This window comes from Meriones unguiculatus, chromosome 3 (genome assembly GCF_030254825.1).
Source record: "Meriones unguiculatus strain TT.TT164.6M chromosome 3, Bangor_MerUng_6.1, whole genome shotgun sequence".
NCBI classification, from domain to species: domain Eukaryota; kingdom Metazoa; phylum Chordata; class Mammalia; order Rodentia; family Muridae; genus Meriones; species Meriones unguiculatus.
In genome coordinates this window covers 136,702,367-136,721,152 of record NC_083351.1, presented here as the reverse complement: position 1 = coordinate 136,721,152, position 18,786 = coordinate 136,702,367, and the positions used below count along the sequence as shown (strand labels likewise).

The 18,786-nt window shown below is 49.1% G+C and overlaps 1 protein-coding gene across 4 annotated transcripts in view; it reads left to right on the top strand.

Annotated features, from left to right (window-relative positions):
- The first annotated feature begins 2,007 nt into the window (after positions 1-2,007).
- Positions 2,008-18,786, top strand: part of Pcbd2 (pterin-4 alpha-carbinolamine dehydratase 2) — a 49,828-nt gene continuing 33,049 nt past the window's right edge. The window contains exons 1-3 of one of the 4 annotated variants that reach the window (XM_060380606.1): positions 2,008-2,412; positions 7,164-7,295; positions 12,027-12,127. In XM_060380606.1, coding sequence (XP_060236589.1) covers positions 2,023-2,412; positions 7,164-7,295; positions 12,027-12,127 — 623 coding nt within the window. In that variant the 5' untranslated portion in view covers positions 2,008-2,022. Of the gene's footprint in view, positions 2,413-7,163; positions 7,326-12,026; positions 12,128-18,786 lie in introns of all 4 variants that reach the window. The other 3 variants (XM_060380605.1, XM_021659686.2, XM_060380607.1) reach the window with 3 other exon arrangements.

The following is an 18,786-nucleotide window of genomic DNA, read 5'->3' as shown; positions in this document are numbered from 1 at the left end:
AGCATATACTTTCACCAGCTATATAACCAGCACGATTTCTTTGAATGTTAAAACTCTGAACCCTGAGCTAGGTTGAGCTCCAAAGGAAACACTAAACACTCTTCTTACCTGGAGGTTGAGTCTGGTCTAGTTTAGGACACATTTAGAAGAGAGATAACATGGGCCACTGAGATGGTTTAGCAGATGAAAGCGCTTGTCACCAAGTGTGAAGGCCTGAGTTTGATCCCGGTGCTCCACACGGTAGGAGGAGAGAGCTGAACCATAAATGCTCCCTTCTGACCTTGACATGTGTGCCATAGCATACCCCCAAAAACTTACAAATAAATATAAAATTTATAGAGACAACATACTCTCTACAAACCTCTAAAGCTGTTCTTGAAATTCAGATACGAGCATCAAGTGCCTAATGATAAATTAGGCATTGTGTTTTTGACACAGGCTCTTACTATGTAGCCATGGCTGGCCTGGGACTCAACTGTGTGGACAGCACTGCCTCCAGCTCAGAGATTGTCCTGCCTCTGCCACTGCAGCTGCCTTGACAAATGACTGTCACGTTAATTGCTTCCAGAGTTTCAGACCGCTAATTCAGCACTCCCAGAGCCTCTGTTGGATGATGACCACTCGGCCCTCACGCCCTTCTGCTGCCTCATGACTAGGTTTGAGATGAGAGTGCTGGGAATGCGGGAAAATGACAGGCCACTACTGTGTTAAGACACTAACTAATTCGTTTTCTCTCCCTCCTCCTCTTCCAGGGTAGCCCAGGCTGCCCTCAAACCTCAGACCCCCTGCCTGGCCTCCTGAAGGCTGAGCTTCCAGGTGAGAACCACAAGCCCTGGAGGGTTCCTCATGTTAACATACACACTTCAGGAATATTTTTCATGATCATAAACATTCAGCATAAATGGTAGAAGCAAGGCTCCATTCTGCTCCCGGTACCTTATCCTTAGGCATGAGCCTAAACCGTCACCCACGTTACTTTACGTCAGTGCGGCACGACCAGCGCCCTCAGACCACCCCAGGTTCTGCTTTACCTGACTTGTTACATCTCGTCAGCTGGGCAAAAGAAGTTTAAATTTTAGGCTCTCTTGAGGCTTTATTATTATTTTTTCCAAGTCCATTTGGGATATAAGACTGCTAACAGTTATGAAACCAATCTTTTTTTTAAAAAAAGATTATTTCTTATTTAAACAGTAAACAGTATTCTGCCTGCATATGTGTCTGCACACCAGGAAAGAGCAGCAGATCTCATTATAGATGGTTGTGAGCTACCCTGTGGTTGCTGGGAATCGAACTCAGGACCTTTGGAAGAACAGCCAGTGGTCTTGACGTCAGAGCCATCTCGCCAGACCCTATGAAACCAATCTTAAATGAACTCTTTAATATATATGTTTGCCAAATTCTCAATAAAATATACAAATAAGTAAATGTTTTTGAGACAGGGTCTTACTGTGTAGCCCAGGATGACCTCTAACTCCCAGCGATTCACCTGCTTCTCTGCCTCTAGAATTCTGGGATAAAGGCATAAGCCAGAGTGCCTTGCAAACCGATAATATTAACGTGCTAATTTAGAAAAAAGTAATGGCACTGTACAAGGTGGCACATACCCAGAATCCCCAGCTCCTGGGAGGTGGGGGTAGATGTTCAAGGCCTTTGCAACTTTGTACCCGGGCAGCATGAAACTGTCCCAAGAAAGGAATACAATAAAGTTACTTAGTAAAAAAACCAAAAAGATCCCAGCACTCAGGGAGGCAGAGGCAGGCCGGAATCTTGTGTTTTCGGGCCAGCCTGGTCTACAGCGTGAGTCTGGGACAGCTAGGGCTACACAACAGAAACCCTGTCTTGAAAAAGTAAAACCAACCAAACAAAAAATCCACAAAGATATAAACTGAGCAACAGTTTACTCAAAACTTAGCACTGTGTTAAAACCCTTGCCTCAAACCCCGGGTTTTAAAATGTCAGTTGCATCGCAAGGGGAAAAAAAAAAGGCAAAATAATGAAGACCCATATACACACTTATGGCATATGAAAGAAGACGTCTCGAAAGATCAGACGGGTTGGGGGTGCTGCACCTGTGCACGGGGCACAGTCAAGGCGCAGGGAGGGGACCGAGCTGGGAAGCCAAAGCTGCCGGAGCAAGGGCTTCACAGCACCGACCCCGGCGGGCAGGACCCCACGCACCCCGCCAGCTCGCAGACCCGGCCAGAGTCCTGGCCCCGCAGGGCTCCCCAGCAGCCCCGCGGACGCAGCCCGCCCAGCCTCGCCAGCCGCTCCGGGGGCCTTCGGCGCAGGCGCCGCGTCAGGCAGCGCGCCGGGCAGCCCGGGGCCATGGCGGCGGCGGCGGCGGTGGGAGCGCGCGGCGCCGTGCGCTGCTTGGCGGCACTGCGCGGCCGGGGCGCGAGCGGGGCGGCCATGGTGAGTGCGGCCGGGCGGGAGAGCGGGCCTTGGGCTGGGTGCGTGCACGCCCGCGGCTCCCGTGGAGCGCGGTGCGCACGCCTGAGCCCTCGCCGGGGAGCTGACGGCTGACGGCGTCTGTGAGTTCGAGGCCAACCAGGGCTAGGTCGTGGACCCACGACGACTTCCGCCGTTGTCTCTGAGCTGGCTCACCGGAAACGGGCTCGAGTTTAAAAAAAAAAAAATCTAAATATGAAGATGACTGATGGGTCGTGGCCGTCCTGAGTGCTGCCGTCCCCAGGGCCCCCTGTGTGGCCAGCTAACTGTGTTGTCTTGGTCGTGAACTTTAGGAAGAATTCGTAAATTACTTTTTTGTTTTCTTTCCGTCTCTGAACAACACATCGATTTTTCTCGCCACCTCTGAAGAGGACATTTGGTTTTCTTACTTCAGACATTAATTTTTCGGCCGCCGGTTGCGGCCTGTAATTCCTGCAGGCAGCAAGGCTGAGGCTGGAGGATTACCATGAAGCCGGCTGGGGATCCTGTGGGTGGGCAGTGAGACCCTCGGAACGGTGTGGAGGGCCAGGGAGTTGAGGGAAAGTTTTAACTAGCGGCTCCATCTAGTGGAAGATGTAGCGAGAAACGCACCATTTCATTCACGGGAGCTCATTAGAGCCCATTTGGAAAAAAATATATATATATATGAGTAAGTCATAGACATGATTTATTTTCCCGTAAGATTTCTGTAATGAATTTCCTAAGATGTAATTTTTTAAAAAATATCACACAGTGGAATTGTTGAAATCAGAAAATTATGCCGGTAATGCCCATTTTTGACCAATGCCTTTAGAGAATTTTTTTTTTCCTGGTATAATTCTGGGGCAGTCATTTGCATTTGGTTAACATTTTTAAAGTTAATTTAATGAAAATAAATTTCCTACAGGAATCTGGGTGTGTTCAGGCACACCAAACGTTCTCCTGCGCTCCCTTTTCCACTCCTTTCCTTCCTTCCAATAAAAGAAGGGATGAGATTCATTGTGTTTTTAATGAGATAGGTTTCTTGTAGCTGAGGCTGACCTTGAACCTGGGTGCATCCTGCTTCTACTTCCCAAATTCTGAGGACATAGGCACGTGCCACCACCCTTGATGTGAAAACTTGGTGTTTTGATACTGTGGAGACCCAAGGACCATGAGACCCAGAGAGGCCACTTGAGCATGAAAGGCTACTGCCTGCCTTGGGAGACAGGGCCCTTGGCTCATGTCTCAGGCTCTAGCCTCCTCATATTGGGGAAGGTACAAGGGACTCATTTATCACCAGCAGTGGGTTGATACGCATGAACGATGGACAGCTGGGGTCAGTGGGACTGAAATGGCTGAGGCTACAAGAGTAGGGGTCAGTCGGTCAGGTGCCCATCAGGACAGCCTCCAGCTGGGGGTGCTTTTCCTGGAGCTCACCCAGGGCCTGCCTCATGTCACCCTCAGCCTCTAACACGTGCAGATGATACCTTGGGGAAGAAAGGACAGAGATGAGGAGCAGAGCTGATAGACCCAGGCCCTCTTAGAGCCCAGACCTCCAGGTCCCAACACCTCTTGATGGTGTCCTGTAGAAACTTCTCCAGCTCAGGGAAGGACGAGACACTACGAATGTACAGGATCTGGAGAGGTTCTGGAACATCAGGAAATTTCCTGGGGAAAGTAAGCATCTAAAGGCTTGGCAGGATGGACAAGAAAAGTGTCCTCCAGAGAGCTCAGTATTCTCTTTGGGCCCCAGGATCAACACCCGAACTTTCTCCTTTTCCTTATCCTTTCCATCTAGCAGACCCAGAGCCATTTCCTCTGAGAAGCCCACTCTGAGACAGGGTCTTGCTGTACAGCTCAGGCTGTCCTGTAGTTCCTTATGTAGCAGCTGGCCTCAAGCTCACAGCCCTGCCTCAGCATCCTAAGGGCTGGGATTACAGGTGTGTGTGCCAGTTTGCTTGGTTCATTCTGATTGCAGACCTAACCATCGTTTCCATTGTTATAAAATGAAATATAGCAACACCTCCCACCCCAGAAAAAAAAATTGGCTCTCATTGGTTGGGCTGGAACCCACTATGTAGCTGACCGTACATTCCCTAGATCCTGTGGTTTTCCACACCTCCCTCCAAGCCTGTGAAAAGGACCCCTGGGCTGCTACAAAGGACTGGGGGGTGGGGCTGGAAAGATGGCTCAGCAGTTAAGAGCACTTGTGTCTCTTGCACGGACCTGGGTTCCATTCCTGGCTTCTCTTCTAGCACCCGGCATGGTGGCTCACAACCATCTGTAGCTTCAGAACCAGGGGGTCTGATGCCCCCTTCTGGCCTCCGTCAGCAACGTACACCCGCATAGTGCATGCATATGCACAGGCAGAAGCGCTTACCAAAAATAAAAGTAAATGAATCTTCAGAAAATAAAACAGTAAAAACCCCCAAACAGAGGGTTGTACTGAGGGCATGTCTTTGCAGGGCCATTGATGTTATGTAGGTCAAGTGGCCCCATTTCACAGTCTTTCCCACAATCTTGCAGACTTTGCTCTCCAGAGGGCTGTGGGTAGCCCAGCCCCAGAGGGAAGCAGCACCTTCTACGGCCTCTGGCTGACCATGGCATAGTCCATCCTTACTGTGTTTCATGGTTTCCTCTGCTATCAAGTCCCTGTGAAAAACAGACACTTGGTTTGTTTTTTTTTTTACCAAAAAGCTCCAAGTGGACTTAAAGTATTTAGGTGTTTGATGGACAGTTTAGATTGTTTTCTATAGTAGACCTCTGTGTGAAAAATACCAGAACTCAGTGGGTTTGCCCTTATGTATCTGTGGCTCCAGCACTGAGGAGGCTGAGGCAGGACGGTTGTCATGAGTTCACAGCTAGCCTGGGTTAGTGAGAACATATATCACCCCTCACTCCTGAAAAAAAAAAAAAAAAAAAAAGAAAGATTTCAGAACTAATTCTTTTTTTATTTTTAATTTTTGTTGTTTTTTGTGGGTGTTGTTTTGCTTTGTTTGTTTTGTTCTTTTGAGGCAAGGTTTCTCTGTGTAGCTCTGGCTGTCCTGGAACTCACTTTGTAGCCCAGGCTGGCCTCAAACTCAGAGATCCACCTGCCTCTTTCTCCTGAGTGCTGGATTTAAAGGCGTTTACCAACGTGCCTGGCTGTTCTTAACATTAAACTCCTATTTTGGATCGCAAGCCTTTAAATGTTTTTGCTTACGGTGGGAGAGCATAGCTGCTCTATTAGGGAGAGTAAACTAGAAAACGGAATCCCTGGCATCGTCAAAAGGTAGAATGCCTTTGCCTTCTCAGCTGTACTCATGTCTGTGATAAAACGTTGGAGGGGTCCAGAGGTAGGTGTGAGCTGGGGCTTCATGTACAGAATCTGGAGTGTGTAGCTCCACCCTCAGGGCCTGCAGTGTTAGCTCAGTCTCTGGGGTGAGTCTCTTTGAGGTCCCCTCACCTCACCTCCAGGAGGTGAGACGTGAGGTAGCCATGGGTGCTTAAGCTGAAACGGTAAGCTGTGCTCATGGTTTATAACAGTCCGTGGTGTTAGGTTGAATGGCCAAGGGCTGAGTCGTGACTGCCGCCCAGAGAGGAGAATGAGGTGGGCAGTGTGGACAGGTCCTGAGGACGCCCTGGGTGGTCCAGCGACACTTAAAGGGACTTTGTTTTACTGGCGCTCTTATTAGCAAGGCAAGGACCTTTTGCCTGCCAGAGAGGGGTGGTGGACCCTGAGGTTGTTAGACAAGGTTCCATGGATATGTCCGTGGATACGTACACTTGGTTCCCTTGTATAAGGGCTTTTGTTATAGATGACAGGAAGAGACAACTGTCTTACAAACCAGACCTCTGTTAGGGTTTCATCGCTGTGAAGACACAGCACGACTATGGCAAGTCTTATAAAGGACAACGTTTACTTGGAGCTGGCTTACAGTTTCAGAGGTTTAATCCAGTATCATCATGGCGGGAAACATGGCGGCATGCAGGCAGACATGGTGCTGGGGGAGTATCTGGGAGTTCTGTTTTTCTTTATTAATTTATTTATTTTACGTATGTGTACTCTGTCTGCATGTACACCTGCACGCCAGAAGAGGGCACCACATTACATTACAAATGATTATGAGCCACCATGTGGTTGCTGGGAATCGGACTCTGGAAGAGCAGATAGTGCTCCTGACCGCCCAGCTGTCTCTCCAGCCCCAGGAGTTCTGTATTTTGAGCCAGAGGCAGCAGCTGGAGACTGAGCCAGCTGAGTGTAGCTTGAGCATGTGAGACCTCAAAGCTGTCTCCAGAGTGACACGCTTTTTCAGCAAGGCCACACCTCAAGCACATGGGCGTATGGGTCCGTTTGTTCAGGCCACCACACCATCCTGAGTAGCTCACCATTCAAGTGGGCTGCAGAGACGGAAAGTGCTTCGACATCCATCCAGAGAGCAGTGGGCCGGGGGTGGGGAGTCCCACCAGCAGCACCTGAGAGAGTTGTTCTGCCTCCTTGCACATCCTGGGATTCTGTGGCATCTGTGGCAGTGGCAACAGCAGTCTTGAACCAGAGTTGCTGAGTTGTGGAGACTGAGGCAGCACTGAGGGAGACAGGACACCAGCCATCTTCTGTCTGCCTGTCTGTTGAGAATAAAGGAAGGAGAGACGGCTAGAATTTGTTTCCCCTGAGACTTTTCTTTTTTTCCTGTATCTCTTCCTGAAGAGGTATAAGTTTATGAAGAGTTGAAATAAATGCTGACCCTTTCAGACAGAAAATGTTTTCCTCCCAGTCTTCAGATGCACAGTGGCTGACCGCAGAAGAGAGGAACCAACTCATTCCTGGCTTGAAAGCAGCAGGGTGGTCGGAGTTAAGCGAGAGAGACGCCATCTACAAAGAGTTCTCCTTCAAAAATTTTAATGAGGTAATCCGCGTGAGTCGCTGGTGTCACCAGGTGCGGTTTTGCTCTCATGTCCTGTTGTTTCTGTGACTACTGCTTGTCGGGTCCCGGTGGGCTTGGATCCACACCGTCTGGTCCTTGTGAGTTCAGTGACAGAGACTGCCCCTGCCGACTTGGGCACATGTAACCCTCGGGGAGGGTTGATTTCGTGTTACTTAGAAAGTCAGCGCTGTTGTATATTTGTAATCCTGGCACTTGGGACACTGAGGCAGGAATGTGAATTCAGGGTCTGTATAGTGACTATATAGTGAGTTCCTGCCTGATCCAAATTGTAAGACCTTGTCCATCACATCCACATTCACACACATACAGAATGAATGAATGAATGAATGAATGAGCATTATATTCTGAAGCTGCTTTAGCTTTGATTTGGGGTTGGGTAAGATATTTAATCTTTTCTGAATTTTAAATAACATTAGATAAAGATTTGCATATTTTTCTGTATATTAGAAGGTGCATGAATAAGGCAGTTGAGAAATATGACCTGCTTGCTTTCTCTACTTTTTCAGTGCGATTAAAAAAAAGTCTAGTAGTTGTGTTTTTGCCTATAAATCCTCTCCTAGGCTGCACCGCTCCCCCTCCCCGCCCTCCTAGCCTGCTACCCAGCCCCTGCCCATTTCCTAAACTCTGATCTCCCCCTTGGCGTCTCAGCCTTCCCAGGTAACTGTTCCACGTGGGCCCCACCCTCTGCAGAGAGTCATCTCCCATGACTTAACATTCATGACTGCTCCGCTTCATCTGTATGAGGCAAATGCTTCTGCCCAGCTCGTGTTTGCTCAGCTCCTTCGGTAATCCCTTGGGCAGATTTATTGTTTTTATTTATGCTAGGTGTTGGTATCTAGAAGTCAGAGACTGTGTTTGCTTAACTCTCCATTGTACATGGTTCTGAGTACAAACAGGCGTTGATTGCAGTGTAGACATTGATTACAGTGTTTGCTGGTTTCTGCAAGGGTGTGCAAGCACCAGATTCCCACTGAAGAAATACCCTTGGCATGTTTTCCTGGTAAATGCCATTGGCTCTGTTGAGTTGCCTGCCCTGTTCTGTTTTCCTGTCGTCTGGCTGCCAGCCGGTTACTGTAAGTCCCCAGCTCCTGAGAGACCCCGGACTGACTCCCTGTTCCTGCTGCCTCTTGTGCTCCACAGCTCTTGTCAGGGGCTTAGCACTCCGTGGCAGGCGATCTCACTGGTACAGTAAGCGGTACATAGCTCCAGGTAGCCTTTTCCAAGCTTATTAAAATTCTTACATGTGTACAGCTTGACTTCTTTAAGCCTGGGCTAATTTATTGGGCTTGAACATGTGGCTTAAAGTACTACAGTGGTGTTGCCTCAGGCCCGGCCCCGAGTCGGTCCCCGGCACTGCTGCCACCCGGGCGGGAGGGAAGCGGTGCAGGGCATCTTGGAGGGACTGTGCCATTACTCACTGCAATGTCTCACTGCCTAGGCCTTCCCCTTCAGCTTTCAGGAAGGGGACCAGCATCAATATTACATCCTGAGCTTGCTTTCCAGCACGCTCTGTGGCTTCTACCTGGACAGTGGCCTGTGCCGGCACTGGTGTGGCCAGCTATCCCTGCCCACACGCAACCAGAACACACCTGTAACTAATAGCGGGTCCCGTCGCTCATTACAGAGAGAGCGAAGACACGCTGTGTGCAGCATCTCAGGAGATTAAGGACCTGGTAGTGGAATTCAGCCTCCACAGCAGACTTAGAACCCTCTGAGGAACCCGCTTTGCCCTTGGTTGGGTGTTGTTCAGAAAAGGGCAGGTCTGGATTCAGCGCTTTATGAATCTTGCCTTTAGGGAGACTAGACAAAGAAGGAGATAGGGCTAGCTGGAGAAAGGGGCATTAGCTGGAGAGCAGGGATGTTCAGCGTGTGGCACTGAGCCCTCGTGCCTGCTGTGTGCCTGCTCTTCCTCATCCCTGACGGTCACAGGGTGGCTTTGTTGCTGTTACTGTTCCGTTCAAACAGCTGCTGTGGTGCGCACACCTGTAGTCCAGCACTTAGGACAGTAAGGCAGGAAGACCACCAGGGTGACATCAGCTTGGGCTATGAGGAGGGTCTCTGACTCAAAGAATAATCCAAAACATGGGCTGGTGAGGTGGCTCAGTAAGAACTCTTGCTTCTAAACCTGATGGCCCACATATTGGAAGAAGAGAACTGACTGCCTAAAGTTGTCTCCTGTCCTGTGCGCTTGCACCATAGCATGCGCACGCACACGTGTGTACACGCACATATGTACGCAGAGAGCATACGCACAAACTCACACATTCACACAATAAAAAATAAAGGCATATAAGAATACAACAAGGCAAGAAAGAGAGCACGAAGGACTGGTGAGTCCCAGGCCTTCCTGGACACAGCAGCTGCCTCCCTCCTGCCTGAGAGTGGGTCAGTGATGCCGCAGTGCTCACAGATTCTCACTCGCCTCGCTTACTCATCTTCCAGGCTGGCCTGGAAGTCTAGAGATCCACCTGCCCCTGCCTCTGCCTCCACCTCCGCCTCCTGAGTGCTGGGTTAAATTGTGGGCCACCACACCTGGCAATAGTGTAGCATCGTAATAAGATGACGGAAATGTAGATGCTCCACCAGAACTACTCTCCTTATTGCTGTTCTGGGCTTTCTCTAGTAATCTAATTCATTCACAGTGTGGTGATTGCATTTACTGCTAAATGTCTTTAAATCCATTTGATTTTTCTTAAAAGACTTTTTTTCTTTTCTTTTTTTTTAAGATTTATTTATTATTTATACATTATTCTGCCTGCATGTACACCTACATGCCGGAAGAGGGCACAGGATCTCATTATAGATGGCTGTGAGCCACCATGTGGTTGCTGGGAATTGAACTCAGGACCTTTGGTAGAACAGCCAGTGCTCTTAACCTCTGAGCCATCTCTCCAGCCCCTTTTCTTTTTCTTTTTTTTTTAATTTTCTTTTATTTTTATTAATTACAGATTATTCACTTTGTATCCCAGCTGTAACCCCCTTCCCCATCCCTCCCAATCCCACCCTCCCTCCCTCTTCTTTTCTATGCCCCTCTCCTAGTCCACTGATAGCAGAGGTCCTTCTCCCCTTCCATCTGACCCTAGCCTATCGGGTCTCATCAGGACTGGCTTCATTGTCTTCCTCTGTGGCCTGATAAGGCTGCCAGCCCTAACTCTACCTTCCTCCCTCCCTCCCTCCCCCCCCCCCCCCCCCCGCAGGAGGAGGTGCTCAAAGAGCCAGCCACTGAGTTTATGTCAAAGACAGTCCCTGTTCCTATCATTGGGGAACCCTTTTGGACACTGAGCTGCCATGGGCTACATCTAGGTTATCTCCGTGCCTGGTCATTGGTTGGAGTATGAGTCTCAGAAAAGACCCCTGTGCCCAAAGTTTTTGGTTCTGTTGCTCTCCTTGTGGAGCTCCTGTCCTCTCCAGGTCTTTCTATTTCCCCCTTCTTTTGCAAGATTCCCTGTACTCTGCCTAAAGTTTGGTTATGAGTCTCAGCATATGTTTTGATATCCTGCTGGGTAGAGTCTTTCAGAGGTCCTCTGTGATAGGCTTCTGTCCTGTTCCCTGTTTTCTCCCTCTTCTGATGTCCGTCTCATTTGCCTTTCTGAGTGAGGATTGATCATCTTTCCAGGGTCCTCCATCTTGATTAGTTTCCTTAGGTCTATAAGTTTTAGTAGGATTATCCTATATTATTTGTCTAAAAAAGACTTTTAAAAAATATGTATTTATTTTTATTATTTATACAGTACTCTGCCTGCATGTATACCTGCACACCAGAAGAGGATAGCAGATCTCATAGATGGTTGTGAACCACTATTTGGTTGCTGGGAATTGATCTCAGGACCTTTGGAAGAGCAGCCAGTGCTCTTAACCTCTGAGCCATCTCTCCAGCCCAAAAGACTTATTTTCAAATTATGTGTGTATGTTTATCTGTGTAGAGGTATGTGCATGTGAGTGTGGTTGCCAGAGGAGTCCTGAAAAGGTCATTAGGTCCCTTGGCACTGGAATTGCAGGTCGTTATGGATCACCTGATATGGGTGCTGGGAACTGAATCCAGGTCCTCTGGAAGAGCAGCAAGGGCTCTTAACCACTGAACCAGCCCTGCAGTCCTTGTTTTTTTGTTTTTTTAAACCATGAAAATAATACTTGTTAATGCTCTGCACGCTTCAAACACCAGCCTCTGTGGTTGGCATTACCCCAGCCTCCTGCACCTCCCAGCAGAGAAGATGGATGCTAAGGGGAAGAACAGGCAATGTGGTTTGAGTAAGGGAGGGCTCCATGAAAAACCGGGCAGGATATTGAAAAAGGGGCAAAGGGCAAGGCATTCCTTTTCTTTTTTTCTGCTGGCTTTGAACCTGGGTCCCCTAACATGGTGGGGCCTGTATTCTGCCACTTTACTACAGCAGCCCAGGAGGGGAAGGCAGTCTCAGATGGAATATGCCCTCTGGGGAGAGAATGTGGGACGTGAAGGGCTTAGCATGTCAGGATCTGTGGAAAGGACAAATTTCCTTATACGAAACAGTCTCACATGATGGGATAAGAACCAGAAGGATGGTTCTAGAGTGGACAGAGAGGACACAGGGCTCTGGGGCCTTGTTGGCATGGTGATGCTTTGGACTTTTTTTTATGAAGGACAGCTGCCAGAAGATTTAAGTAGAGAAACTTGGCTTTTGTTCTAAAATAAGTTGTGCCACTTCTTCTGCTGAGGATCGGTGGACAGAGGGCAAGCGCCAAGCAGGCGAACTCTGGATGCCGCTGGACCAGTCCACGCCAGCGTCTGGAGAGCAGAGGCAGCAGCAGAGAAACAGGTATGACCGCTTCTAGTAAGTTTGAAGATGGAACACTTAAGACTCGGAAGAGCTGCCTGGTGTGCACAGGACCCTGGGGTCCATTGCAGCACCACACACATACAGGAAGAGAGAGAGATTTGCAGATGGATTTGATGTGGGGTGTTAAGGGTGTCCCCAGAGTTTTGGTTCAAGCTGTTGGCTGGAGGAGGATGGCATTGGGCCGCATGCTGAGCTGCAAAGTTGGGGCATGGGGGCGGGAAAGGAATGGAGAGCCATGTCTAGAACACACCAGTATGACACCTGTGGAGAGAGCAGGCAGCAGTGCCAAGGTCAGAACCCAGGCTGTGGTGCCAGGCAGAGGCAGTGAGAGCAGAGAGCAGTGCAGGTGAGCCAGAGCTGGTAGGGCAGACGTGGCCCTGCAGGCGAGGGCTGGTTTGCCATCATGTAAGAGAGGGCACTTCTGACTGTCCATTCTGGTGAGGCCATGAGCTGCCAGCAAGGGGCTCTGGAGGTCGAGGGAGGTAGAGAAGAAGGAATCACCTGGAGACTAAGGAAATGAAGTAAGCAGGGAGAGGTGTCATTGAAGATTGTGTGCAGTGCAGCTTTCAAAGCAAAGACTTCGTTTTACCCTGCTGTGATCAGCCGCATGGCCACAGGCTTGGAGTAGAGACTGGGTTGGGTTTTTAAAAAAGCTGACTTTTGGCCAAACAAGTGTCATGGAGTAATAAGAGGGGCGAGGGATAAAGGTAGGTGCCAGGGAGGTATTAACCGTTGGAGTCAGGCTGGTGAGAAATGCAGCATTGGAGAGGAGGTGGATGCAGAGAGCTGGGAGTGCATTTGGCATAATCTTTCAGGAGCTTCGGTAGTCAATCTTGTCAATTAAACTAAAAAGACTTATTTCCTTATTCATTCATTATTTTTACAGTGTTCTGCCTGCATGCGTGCATGCACACTACAGGGCAGCAGAGCACATTACAGATGGTGGTGAGCCACCACGTGGTTGCTGGGAATTGATTTCAGGACCTCTGGAAGAGCAGACAGTGCTCTCAACCTCTGAGCCATCTCTCCAGCCCCTCAGGTCTAAAATTTTAACAAACATTCTATCCATTATTATTATTTTTTGGGTAGAATCTCACCCGGTAGCTTAGGTTAGCCTCAAACTCTTGATCCTCCTGCTGGGGATGCCCGTTGCCTAATTTCTAGAATTACAAGTATATGACACATATGCCCAGCCATTGTTTGGTTCTTTAGATAGTCTTCTCACTTCCTTATGCGAACGTTTTTTAAAGGAGTCTGTTTTTAGTTTATGTGTACGAGTGTTTTGGATGCGTGTACATCTGTGCAGCACAGATGCATATGTATATGCATTCTGGCCTGCAGAGGACAGAAGAGGGCAATGGAGCCCCTGGAAGTGGAGTTACAGATGGTTGCGAGCTGCCATGGGGTGCTAAGAATTGAACCCAGGTTCTCTGCAAGAACATCCAGTGCTCTTAACTGTGGAGCCGTCTCTCCAGCTCCATCTGAAGTAGTTCAGCCAGGCACAGTGGTGAGGCCTGTAAGGCCAGTGGTTAGGAGCGGGAAGCAGAAGGATCAAGATTACCATGGGTCACATAGGACTTTGTCTCACAACAATAAATGAAAGGAAGCCTTTCAGGATTACACGTGGTTGAGCGTTATAGTTTTTAAGTGGCTTGCTTATTAATATGTGTCCAGTCGTATTACAGGCTTTATTCTTTGTTTCATTTATTGCTGTGGAAAACCAGTTCTACGTTTTCAGAGCTACTTCCGTGATCTTGCCTTGGATTAAAAACCTGTTTTGCTAAGCTCTTTTAGGCTTTGCTATAATAAGAAGTAGCCAGCAGAATACATTTGATGTTATTTTCTCTGAAATGGGGTTAGTTCCATTTAATCTACACATTCGCTATCTTAAATGGCTACCAACACTTGCTGCTTGTAAATGTGAAAATTCCTGGATTTTCCAGTACAGGTTGGTGAAGAAGGCGTCGGTGTCCGTCATGGCAGTGTCTACTGTTAGTGGTGCCATGGCAGCTCCGTAGTGCATTGCAGTGGCAGGGTGATAGTGCTCAGCAGTGACACTTGGAGACATTTTGCTCTCAGGGTGAGGAGTGGCTGGGCTCAGAGTTTGTGGACTCAGACAGGGTGGGACTGGCATTTCCAAAGGAGTTTTGCCATTCTGCCCATGTGGACACAAGGAGGGAGAGGCTGTGTGTGACATACACATATCATTGGGCATTCGCCACCTGTGGAGCCTTGAGGGGACAAAAATGTCACTTAGAAACGTAGGAGTATGTTCCACAATGAGAAACTGCATTGTGCATGAATGGGGTGAACGCGTACCTTTCAGCGTGAGGACATCCTTTACAAGTGCAGCCCGGGAGGTTTCAGAAGCTGCTTCTCCCAGTACTAGCCACTGGACTGTCCCTGTCCTTTCACTCCTGGGCATCTGGGCCACCCTCGTGGGTGGCACCCACGCTTAGGGTCAGGAGTGGGTAAGTATCGATGGCTGGGCACTGCACCTGTCTCGGGGCCTTTGGGCCTGTGAGGGCTTTGGGGTGGTGGATATGTGCGGTTTCCTGCTAGTAGAGGTGGGGGGCCCATGTTTTGTGGTCAGCTGTATTCCCTGAGTTCCTGGTGGACTCTTTGTCCTGTGCCTCTTTGTCCCCACTTTCTTAGTGGCCTGCCAGCTGGCTGGAGCAGTTGGTTTCCTGTGATCAGATCCTATGAACTGGCTTGTCCTCACTTTCCCTTCCAGAGGGGAGAATTCCCATGGTCTAATCCAGTAGCCAGGACAGCACCTTTTGCAAGGCAAGGGGCCTCCTTTGTTCTCTAGCTCACTGCAAGCCTTTGCCTTTGTGGCCTCTGGAAGATTGCTGGCGCTAGAGAGGGAAGCGAGGGTGCTGGGTGAATGCCTAGCTCGTGGTTGGCAGGCTCTGTGGTGCTGGTGGTTTGGGTACCCAGCAGTGGTTTGGAGGTATATAGAGCGTGTCTCTTGCTGGGCCAAAGAGGTGGCCGTAAGTGCAGCCGAAAGGTACTATGGCTCAGTTATTTTTGAAAGATGTGCATGGAAGGGGATCTGGAGAGATGGCTAAGAGTGCTGGCCGCTCTTCTACAGGACCCTGATTCGATTCTCATCACCTACCTGGTGGCTCATAACCATGTGTAACTCCAGTTCCAGGGGATCCAGGACCCTCATCTGGCCTCTGCTGGCGCCAGGCCTACACAAGGTGCATAGACACATGTATAGGCCACATACTCATACATATACAAATAAAATGATAACTTAAACAAGATTTGCGTTGAAGAATTGGCAGTAGGCGTAGGGTTAACAATTTGAAATACTTGGCGACCTCAGAGGCTTGGTGACACCAGAAGAAAGGCAGCCGCCCCTGGGAGTCTTAACAGTCCTCTGCAGGACTTTAGTGCAGGTCTCAGCCTCTAGTTGTTTGTTTCTTGTTTTGCACATCAAAGCTGTGGGTCAGTTACTGGCCTTGAGAGAGGACATTCTGATGTTGATAGTGGACACTCTGCCCTGTCTCCTGCCCTCAGCCACAGAGGTGTCATTTTGTTTGAAATTTAGGCTGGTGTCTGTGTTTCTGACAGGATAAGCTGAAAGTTCTGGTTGTCCCAGACAGTGCTTTTTAATTTAATTTAATTTTTTGTATTTTGAGACAGGGTTTTCTGGGTAGTCTTGGCTGTCCTGGACTTCCTTTGTAGACCGGGCTGGTCTTGAACTCACAGAAATCCACTTGCCTCTGCCTCCCAGAGTGCTGAGATTACAGGCATGTACCACCGTGCTGGCACAGTGCTTTTGTTTAAAGTGTCCAATGATGGCTTTGTGACCATTGTAGAGTAGGAGACAAGAAAGAGTCCTTTGGGAACTGGCTCAGTGGTTAAGAGCACATGCTGCTTTTACAGAGGACTTGAGTTTAGTTCCCATGCCATACTGGGCTGCTCACAGCCACCTGTAACTCTAGCTGCAGGGGATCACACGCCCTCTTCTGGCCTCTGCAGGCACCAACACTCACATGTAGACACCTACACTTCACCTTTTAAGAGAGACGTTTTCCTTGGAGAACAGAGATGGCGGTACTTTGGCCAATGTTACCTGCAACTCAGGAAGCTGATGGAGATGTCTGTGCTGCCTGTTGGTGTTCAGGCTGGAGTTCCAGGGCACCTGTTTGGTGCTGTTTGGTGGTGGCTGGAACTTCAGTGTTGCTGTCCACCGAGAAGAGGGGTAGAGCCTACAGCGTTATCGCTGGGCTCTTGGTTCTGCATGTGTGCCATACAGCAGGTGTAGAGCCCATGTGTAAAAGCACGCAGGCTGGATGGGGGTAAATGCAAAACAGGTGTCAATAAGGTAACTATGATGCCGCAAAGTATAAAAAAAAAGACGCCGTAGTCACCGCACTGCCCTTTAATAAAAATGGACTTTTAACTGTATCGGTTTTTCTTAGTTATGTAGTAAATCTTATGTTTACAGAAATTAGCCTGAGCATTTTCTAAAAGTCAGACAGCCAAGCAATATAATTTCCTCAGCAGTGTTTGTCTTGCCCTCTTACAGATGGCGTAAAATCAGGTGTGTGAAAAATAAGAAAGCAGTCTGAGCTGACGAGAACGGTGTTTCAGATTTATGCCCTGCAGATGACTTTGCCGTGATTAATGTATTCGCTGCTTCTTTATTGCTTTTCGCAGATAATGTCCCTGCTGCCTGGAAAGTGCTATGAGTTTAAACCCTGCCAGGTTTAGACTGTTACTATCAGCAGATGGTTTCCTATAAATGCTGCAATTATTATCAAATAAAGAATCGTCATGAAATTCATTGACATAAATTTCATTTCTGTAAATTGCTTTTACTAGGATAAAACCTAAGGGTAACATTTAGAGTTTGTGAAGTACTTGAGATGAGGTTAGCGGGATAAAGTGGGCACAAGTGGCTTGCTTTAAGTTTAACTGACAAAATAATACTCAAGAATTAGGGACTCGTGGAGACATTTGTTTTCGGCCGACATTGCTGGAACTGCTTAAGTGTGTTGGAAATGAGTTAGGGACAATGAGCTGCTCAATAATTGCAGACAATAATTGGAAGGAGACCTTACATGCTGCCTGGGCAGTATTTGGGTCTTAGGTCCCTCCATGCTGTTTATGTGTTTGTGTGGAGTTTTGTGACACAACTGTGGGTCTGTGAGTTTCGGAACACGGAGGCGGGGTGCTGGCGAGGTCGCTGGGCAGCTGGCCTCCTCTTCACAGCAGCAGGACAGAGTTATGCCTGCATTTCTGTAGCTTCGGTCGTGGCTGATCACTGACTTGGTCCGCTGGTGTGGACAGGCTGGGGAGGGTTCCGACTTTGACATTTCTGATCTGCTTGCTTTAAACATTGTGTGTGTCAGAGTGGTTTGCGTACATGTGTGTGTATTTGTGCCATGCGTGCTTGGTGCCTGCAGGCCGTAGAAGAGGGCCTCAGAACTGTGGTTACAGATGTCTGTGAGCCACCATAGGGTTGGGGACTGAACCCTGGGTCCTCTTGAAGGAGCGCCTCTCCAGCCTCTGCTGGAGACCCTAGCATCTTCTCCTTGCCACCTGTTGCCCGTCGAAGGAAGCATAGGACTGGCTGACTCATGGAATCTTACAAGATGATGCTGAGCCAGAGTAAAGTTGTGGGATGGCTGTCACACTGGCTCACGTCACAGGAGGCACCAGACTTTTATCTCTGGCTCCAGCAGCGATGCTCTCAGGTCTTCTGTTTTTATCGCTGTGGTCATTTTCTCTAGCAGGGATCTTGTTTTTGAAGGAGGACTGTTGGATGACTTTCCTCAAGCTTCACCCTACCTTCCTGAGAAAGGGCTACTCAGCAGGCGACACAAGCAAGGCCGCACTCATTGGGGAGTAGCCCCTTTTCCACCACCAACAGTAAAAGGCCATTCAGCTGTATCGTTAAAGGCAGTCCTATCAAAACAGCAAACACTGTGATTGAGTCAGCTTGCTTCTGTGCTCCTGGCCGGCAGGGCAGGGCTGCGGTCTTCTACCAAGCCAGTCCTCAACCTGTCTTCCACCAGCACAGCGCTGGGTGTGGGAATGCCCCAGTGCCTGGAACAGCACCCAGTTGGCAGGAAGGACAGGAGCCGCATGGGCTGGCTGGCTGGCTGAGGGCCACATGGCGCTGGATGCCAACTGCTAAGGGGCTGGTGTCATCCGGCCAGGCTGTGGAAGGATGGAACTGTAGCAGAGTACACGGTCCCTGGTTTCGTCTCCGCCCACAAGAGTGCCCAGGTTTGTTGGAGAGGTGGCACATCCACAATTTATGAAGTGGAGGGTTTTGTAAAATTGTTCTGGTTAGTGGGGTCTTTGTGTGTGAGGCTGTGGTATGCCCAGGAGGTGTGCTTCAGCGTGTGCCTGCAGAAGTGGGGCTGGAGTTCCAGACAGACCTTCCAAGGTCTGGAATGTATGTGAGGAGGGAAGGATGAACTGGCAGGCAGCAGGGCAAGTGCAGGGGGGATGTGAGGACCCTGAGACAAGCTCAGTGAGCCAGGTGACAGATGGCAGTGGGGCTTATGGGGCCCTGCCTTCCACCGTCTTGAGCTTGGGACGTCTGAGAGCAAAGTCTTGACACTGTCGTTTAGCTCACTTGGATTTCTCAGCAGGATGCGAGCTGAGGACAG